Source organism: Herpailurus yagouaroundi, unplaced genomic scaffold, assembly GCF_014898765.1.
Source record: "Herpailurus yagouaroundi ecotype Mexico unplaced genomic scaffold, PumYag 190, whole genome shotgun sequence".
NCBI classification, from domain to species: Eukaryota; Metazoa; Chordata; class Mammalia; order Carnivora; family Felidae; genus Herpailurus; species Herpailurus yagouaroundi.
Window position 1 is genome coordinate 10988629 of NW_024412421.1, and position 7776 is coordinate 10996404.

Consider the following 7776-nt stretch of genomic DNA (forward strand, 5'->3'; position numbering starts at 1 on the left):
AAATAAAATAAAATAAAATAAAATAAAATAAAATAAAATAAAATAAAGGGGCACCTGGGTGGCTCAGTCAGTTAAGCGGCCAACTTCAGCTCAGGTCATGATCTCACGGTCCGTGAGTTCGAGCCCTGTGTCGGGCTCTGTGCTGACAGCTCAGAGCCTGGAGCCTGTTTCAGATTCTGTGTCTCCCTCTCTCTGACCCTCCCCCACTCATGCTCTGTCTCTCTCTGTCTCAAAAATAAATAAATGTTTAAAAAAAATTTTTTTAATTAAAAATTAAATAAATAAATAAATGAAATAAAATAAAATTCCTTCTGGAACCAGACTGCAATCTAGGATTGTGCATTGCAACTGGGTGTTACATATCTTTAGTTTCAGTCTGAAATAGTCTGCCCACTTTCCATTTTTCCCTCATATCGACTTTTTAGAGTTCAAAATAGTTACATGATAGACAGTCCTACATTGTGAATGCGAGTGATTGTTTCCTTAGGGTGTTGTTTACCTTGACTGTTTTCTGTAAACGAGAAGCTGGTTGGGGAGGCTTGATTAACCAGGTAAAACATCGCTGGCCAGAATCTTGCATGCTTGCCATAGTGCTTCAGCAGGAGGCACATAATGTTGTTATCCTGCTATTCGTGATGCCAAGTTTGATGACATGGTTAAGGTGATGACCTGAATGTATATTCTTCTCTGCCTCCAATCTCCTCAGTTTTGTGCTTTAAAGCAAAAGGTAGCATACAGCATATACTCTTCTGCACCTTGGAGGTCCTGTATCGAGAATTTCCTGTTTATTTTAAGTAGCTGCATAGCCAGGATGTATCAGAGTGTATTTAACAAGTCCTTGAATGAGACACTTGAGCTATTCCCGGCCATTTTCTCTTACGAACAATGTTGAAATGGGTAGATCTTTTACTCATATCATTTCCCAGTTGTGTACCTGTAATGTGGGATAAATTCCCAGAAGTAGGACTCGGGTCCAAAGTAGAGGAGACACCTACCTCTTCCCTCCTTTTTCTTCTTCAGATGACTTTGACAACGCCTACTTCACACTTTTCGGTGTCCCCAATAAACCTCTGCAGTGCTTGGTGAGTGTCCTTTGCTTCTGGCCCTGGGTTTGCTCAGGGGAGACGGTGTGAAGGCCCTGCCTGTGCCCAGCCCCAAGTACCTCTGGTTCTCCAGCTGCCTGCTTGTGGCCCTTCCCCCTTCCCATCTCCTTTAGGGACTTCAAGGCCCTCCATGAGGCCCATGGGTCAGATGGGCCAAGTTATCAGCTCCTGTCTATGGGGCGGTCTGGGTCGCCCCCCAGGCTTCGGCACCTACCACGCGGCCCTGACTCCCATCGCCCGGCAGGACATCACCGAAACCGGCCGGAGACTCCGAAACAGGTGCCATGAGGGAAAGCTGGTACCCATCGCGCCGGGCATCAACCGGGTGAACTGGCCTTGTTTCACTCGCGCCATTGAGGACTGGTCCCGCTTCGTGTCCTCGGCTGGCGAGTTCAAGTTGCCCTGCCTGAACAAGAGGGGTCAGTCTACTGGGCGCGGAGGATGCCACAAGGCGGGAGAGACCCGGGAAGCCAACTGCGGCTGGGGGCTGAGGGGGGCGGCATCAGGTGGGCTGTGGCAAGGACAGCGGGGAAGCTGAGGAGCAGCTGGGCACAGAGAGTGAGCGGGACCGAAATGGGCTGAGGGACAGGGAGGTGGGGTTCGTCTTGTGGAGGAGGCAGGGGCCAGGCCCACGCCAGAGGACGCCATTGGGGCGGAGGCTGCGCGCAGGGCCGGTTCTGGGGCCCTTGGAGCAGGGTTTGGAGGCGGGGCTTGTTCTGGCGGGGCAGGGGAGGCGGGACTGGCTCAAATAACAAGTGTGTGGGCGTGGTTTGATCTAGGGGCGGGCTCAGGTAAGAGCGGGGGCGGAGTTTGTCCGCGGAGGGCTGGGGGCTGCAGATGGGCGGTCTCTCCGCAGTGGAGAGTTTCAGTGGCTACGCGGTGCGGTACTTGAAGCCCGAGGTGACCCAGAACTGGCGGGTAAGGAGGGCTGCGCGCTGACCTGTCCCTGGGGACCAGGGGGTGGGGAAGGAGAGGCTAACACGGGGGTCGGGGAGGGGAAAAGACGCCCAGGCAGGGTTTCCCAGTCCCCAGGGCTAAGATCTCCGGCAGAGAGCAATGTGCGGGGCCGGGGCGGGGGTCAGTGTCCCCCTAGATTCACGGACCCCCCATTCCTCTGGCCCTGCGCCAGTACTGTCTCAACCAGAACCCCAGCCTGGACCGCTACGGACAGAAGCCCCTGCCTTTCGACACCCTGTAAGTGACGGCACAGGCCCCGGGACCCCATACCTCAGGGAGGGAGGATGGGCCTCAGAGTACATGGCCATCTTCTTCAGAGTACACTTAGTGACTCTTGAAACTGTGAGACCTGGGAAGAACTGCTGGGCTCCAATACACCTCCAAAAAATTGCAGTCTCAAAATGAATGGGTGTTTAATTCCTATCAAACGGAACACCCTGTCGTCCAGTCCCCCCTGGCAACCCCACCCTTTCGGAGTGGAGGCCTTAGGTGGGACGAGGGTGGACTTTAGTAATCCTTCTGGTGGGATGGCGCTCCTGGAGATGGGAGTGAGGTTCCTGGATAGGGTCGCCCTTCCCCACCTCGGGCTCACCTTCCTCCTCCGTTTTTCGCAGGAATGCTTACCGACGCTTTGGCTCAATCTACAGGTAGGGGAGTGACCCCGCCCCTGCTCGCACCTAGCCACTGGCCCGTTGGGGCTGTGCCTCTGCCGCCTCTGGACTCTGGGGATTCTCAGACCCCACTGCACCCACGGGGCCTCGCACCAAGGGATTGGTACCTCCTGGGTGATATTGGGGGACTGAGTTGCCTCCCTCCTAAGAGATCCTCGCCAGGCAAAAGGATGGCCTGCTGGGAGATGGGGGGGAGCAGGGTGCCTGTCTCACCAGATTTGGCTCAGACTAGGCCAAAAGGAGGAGGGCTTACCAGGGAGGAAAGCGGCTGGAAAACTAAACAGGCACGTAAGACACATGATGGAAAGAACTGAGAGTTTGCCTTCCAGGATGTGGATAGGTGGTAAGGGCTGAGGCTCATGTTCCCAGCAGGAGTGTGCAAGGTATTCAGGCATCTTCATCATTTGGTCATCTCCCACCTACCCAGCCCCCTTCCCTCCACGGCAGCAGTACCAGACTCCTGGGTATCATCCAAAGGACCAGCACAACCAGGCACTCCACACCTTTGCTGCTGCTGTTGCTGGGCCTAGATAATCCTTCCCTCTCTGCCTGGAAAATCCCTCCCCACCCTTGAAAGCCCAGCCTAGATGTTCCATCCTTCTTGAAGGCTTTGCTGATCCCCTGCCTCTCCCCTCTAGCTTAAACCCCCTTGGGTCGCTCACCACATGTGCACGCATATCTGACAGCATGCAGACTATGGCATTATACTTATCGTTGGAGAGCTTGCCTTCTCTCACCCACCCTGTGCACACACAAGGGAATGCTTTCTGATTTCTTACTGCTACATAGTGCCTGCTAGAGCAGGTGCACTAAATGTTTGAAAAATGAGCAAAGCAGTACATTATTTGTAATCAATGGGAAACAAAAGATGAGGCAAGGTGAAAGCGGAGGAGGTAGGGCTTGAAAGTCAAGCAGAGTCACTGAAAATATATAAATAAAAGGAAACAGGGAGCCATTGAAGGCTCTTGAGCCATAGAAAGGCAGGATGGAAGGTTTGTTTTCAGAGCCTCGAGGACAGGGTGATGGGTTTGGGGGAAAAGCCTAGAGAAGGACAGCCTGACTTTCCAGGACACCCTGGAGGCCCCTGCCTCACCCCTGTTTCTCTCCACAGTCGTGTCAACTACCTCACCCCCTGGCATTAATCTGTGAAAAGGAAGCCAGTCCTCAGGCTGCTGGGCTGTGCCATCTCCGGTTCTCCAGCAGGACAGAGCGGGTATGGTGGCACCACCCATCTCCCTAAAAGTTCAGCCGGACTGGAAATAAACCTAATGCTCCCCCAGGAAGGAACCAGGCACATATGTGCGTGTGTGTGTGTGTGTGTGTGTGTGTGTGTGTGTGTGTGTTGTACGGACTGGGAGAGGGGTCAGTACCTCAGGATGATGATGTCCTACCTTTACCTGTCTCCTGCCAACTCCTGAGGAGTGGTGGGAGGCTGGAGAAAGCTGTCTCATGACCCCAGGTAGAGAGTCAGAGTCTAAGCCCCAGGGCTCAGCCAGGGGTGAGGTGTAGAGATAGGCTGCCTGCAAAATGGGTTTTCCCTATGCCCCATCCCCTGCTTGCAGCCTCACAACCAGGCTCCCTCCACTTCAGATGCTGAACTTGGGCCCGGGTCAAAAGGGATTGTTAGACACCTCTCTCAAAAGCTTCCACCATACCAATATACTCTGGTGGGGGGCTTCTCTGGGCCTGGCAGGCTCTGGTGGCCTAGAGGCAGCCTCTGGGTGTAGAGCAAGCATTGTCTGCTCTATCCACAGAGCTTCAGGACTAGCCCTCATCTGTCCAAACTACAGAGAGGAAAGCACGATGTCCTGGGGCCAGCCATAGGCAGTCCTGGGCCAGGGCCAGGATAACCGAACTCAAAGGGGTTAAGGAAGAGTGTCTCTGGCATGGTTAGAGAGCCAGGATAAATGTTGAGCTCCCAGACCTTCTAGATACCCCATCCACATCCCACTTGGTGGGCAGTGTGCAAGGACAGATCCCAATCAGGTAAATAGCCACCCAGCTCAAAGACTGTTTGAACAAGACTCTGCTGCTAGGATCTGGAACCTCAGGGATCCATGAACCTTGTGAGATCGTGAACAAAATGATGTGTCCACCCACATATACATTTTCTCATGGAGAGGCTCCTTGTTGTCATCTGATTTTCTGGAGAGTCAGCGTCCACAAAGGTTAGGTTACTTACACCCTCCCCATCTCCTTCCACTAATATTTACTGAGCACCTACTGCATGCAGGCCAGGTCTCATGTGGAAGGAATTTTTTTTTTAATTTTTTTTAACATTTATTCATTTTTGAGAGTGAGAGAGACAGAGCATGAGTGGGGGAGGGGCAGAGAGAGAGGGAGACACAGGATCAGAAGCAGGCTCCAGGCCCCAAGCTGTCAGCACAGAGCCCGATGCGGGGCTCAAACTCACAGACTCTGAGATCATGACCTGAGCTGAAGTCGGATGCTCAACCGACTGAGCCACCCAGGCACCCCTCATGTGGAAGGAATTTAAAGACTACTACCAACCTCTTATTTCTGGAGCCTATATTACACTATTCAGAACACAATGCCATGTGGCTCATTTATCTCCTCCAGACCTCATGCCCTATAAACACTCTGCAAAGCGACCAGAACCAACGCTATCCCATATCACAGATGGGAAAACTGAGGCCCAGATCAGGAAGTCATTCACCTCCAGCCAAACCCAGGGCTCAGGACTCAAAGAAAGTCCCAGTATTTGACACGGTATTCATGTATAGTTTGCACTCAAGATTTGTAGAATAAATTATTTCCCAGAAAGGGAAGTCTTTTATTCAATCTCGGGTAAAAAAACAAGGAGATGAGTTGTGTTGTTTTCTGATAATGCAGACAGAGGCTGCCTAACAGACACTAGGCTTTTTTAAATTTCTTTTAGGGGTGGAGGTGATGGGTACTATCCTTATACCGAGGTAAGGAACCGTGGTGTCTGTTTGTCCTCATGTGTGGGGTTCTGCTGACAACAGAGCCGGAACATGGGGAGGGGCAGACAGGAAGAAGTAAGCAGACCACAGAGTCCCTGCATCCTTGAGGGCCTATTCAGAAGGCACCCAGCCTCCTGCCATTTCATGCAGGAAGAAACCCTTTCCTCCAAGCCCAAAGGGCAGTCCACCTGGCTTGAACCTTGGGAAGCCACAGGCAGAACCTCGTGAGGTGTCAGAGCCACATTCTGCAGCCCTGAGTGCCACCCCCAGCATGACAGCTCCGAGAATGGATAGATTTGCCCAAAGCTCACATCACAACAGTCCTGCCCTGTGTGGGTCTTGGGACAGCCAGAGGGCATGCTTCAGTATTCCAGTGAGAATCAAGTCCCTGGGAGTTTTTTCCTGGCCCTGCTTCCTTGACACTGAATGACTGGGCAAGGCCCTCCAGGAATTTGGCCCAGCAGATATTTGAGGCCTGTCTCACCCAGTGCTGGGTGTGGGAAAGACACAGACCAGATGCCATCCCTGCCTGTGAGGTGCTTCCAGTCCTAGTAGGAGGAAGGCAGGCCCAGCTGATTCAAACCTGAAAGCAGAAGGTGAGAATGTGGACACACCTAGGCCACGTTCCTCAAGCCCAAGACACTGTGAATGGTAACCCACACCAGCAGTTTAATTTGGTTCTTGCCCACCAGGTATACACTGAATCCTGATTCCATAGGCATAAAAACATGTGCCCAAGAATGAAGAAAATACAGAGTAGATGAGCATCAACGAGCCTGATTCGCTATGCACTTTCTATTTTTTTAAGTTTATTTATTTATTTTTTAAGTAATCTCTATGCCCAACATGGGGCTCAGACTCAGGACCCCAAGATCAAGAGCCAAACACTCTTCTGACTGAGCCAGCCAGGTACCCCCGCACTTTCTAGTTTTTAAGCACGAGATAATGTATGAAGTAAGCACTTTGCAGACACCATGAGATGGGTAATTTTAAACCTGTGTTATGAATGACAAAATGGACTCAGGGAGGTGAAATGACTGGCCCAAGGTCACACTGCTGGTGATTGGCAGAGCTGGGAATTGAAGCCAGCATCCCTGACCCTCGAGCCTGCAGCCACCACATTCCACCGCCTTTCTGCGATGAGAGAGATACAAGCCAAGAGTGGGGAAGAAACCAGAGGGGGCTTCCTGGGGGTGAACACATTTGTTAACCCCATCCAGAGGCCAAGAGATGGGAAAAGCCCCATTCCTACCCAACCTGGGGCCACTGTGCCCTGGCCTCAAAGCCCTCTCAGCCTCAGGAGGCTCTTTACTCATCAATAGATCATGTTAGGGGCACCTGGGTGGCTCAGTCGGTTGAGCATCCAACTTCAGCTCAGGCCATGATCTCACGGTTTGTGGGTTCGAGCCCCGCATTGGGCTCTGTGCTGACAGCTCAGAGCTTGGAGCCTGCTTCGGATTCTGTGTCTCGCTCTGTCTCTGCCCCTCCCCTGCTCATGTTCTGTCTCTCTCTGTCTCAAAAATAAATAAAACATTAAAAAAATTTTTTTAAATAATTTCTATTGGGAAAGCAATAATTTAAAAATCAATCAATCAATCAATCACGTTAGAAATCCTCCCTATGGCCTCTGCCCTGGAGACTGTCCAGCTTCCATGGCCCCACCTGCAGGTCTTTTGGCCAGTCCCCAGCCCACCTCCCTGGCCCTGGGCCTCAAGGCATTACTCCAACACAACCACCCCCCCCCCACCAGACTCCTTGCTGTTCTGAACACAGCAGGCTCTTGTCTGCCCTTTGTTCAAAGCCTTCATCCTACCTGAAATGCTTTCTGCACTTCTTCCTAACCAAATCCTACCATTTCTCCCAAGCAGGGCTCCCTCCAGGCCTCCCCGCTCCCCCCCCCCCCCCAGTCTTCCCCAAGACCATGAGGACCTGATGGTAGCTATTTTGGGGGGACTGACTCCTAGCCTCTGGCCCACAGTTGGTTCTAAGGAAATACTGCACTTGGTGGCTCCTTTCCTCTGAGTGAACGCGGGTGCTCAGGAATGGGGCCTGGGGCCCCCCAACACCAACAGTCAGATCTGGACTAAATGAAACAATTAC

At 52.3% G+C, this 7776-nt stretch overlaps 2 protein-coding genes across 4 annotated transcripts in view; one reads left to right on the forward strand and one right to left on the reverse strand.

Moving 5' to 3' along the window:
* CNGB1 (cyclic nucleotide gated channel subunit beta 1) overlaps positions 1 to 1963 on the reverse strand; it is a 77839-nt gene extending 75876 nt beyond the window's left edge. The window contains exons 1-2 of one of the 2 annotated variants that reach the window (XM_040498150.1): positions 1318 to 1963; positions 500 to 934 (exon numbers count right to left, since the gene is read on the reverse strand). The gene's annotated coding sequence lies outside the window, so the exon portion shown is untranslated. Of the gene's footprint in view, positions 1 to 499 lie in introns of both variants that reach the window. The other variant, XM_040498151.1, reaches the window with a different exon arrangement.
* The window catches only part of SPMIP8 (sperm microtubule inner protein 8), a 7229-nt gene extending 3206 nt beyond the window's left edge, over positions 1 to 4023 (forward strand). Inside the window, exons 3-8 of one of the 2 annotated variants that reach the window (XM_040498157.1) lie at positions 1021 to 1082; positions 1348 to 1522; positions 1960 to 2021; positions 2233 to 2297; positions 2675 to 2707; positions 3843 to 4023. In XM_040498157.1, coding sequence (XP_040354091.1) covers positions 1021 to 1082; positions 1348 to 1522; positions 1960 to 2021; positions 2233 to 2297; positions 2675 to 2707; positions 3843 to 3873 — 428 coding nt within the window. In that variant the 3' untranslated portion in view covers positions 3874 to 4023. The remainder of the gene's footprint in view (positions 1 to 1020; positions 1083 to 1347; positions 1523 to 1959; positions 2022 to 2232; positions 2298 to 2674; positions 2708 to 3842) is intronic. The other variant, XM_040498158.1, reaches the window with a different exon arrangement.
* The last annotated feature ends 3753 nt before the right edge of the window (positions 4024 to 7776 follow it).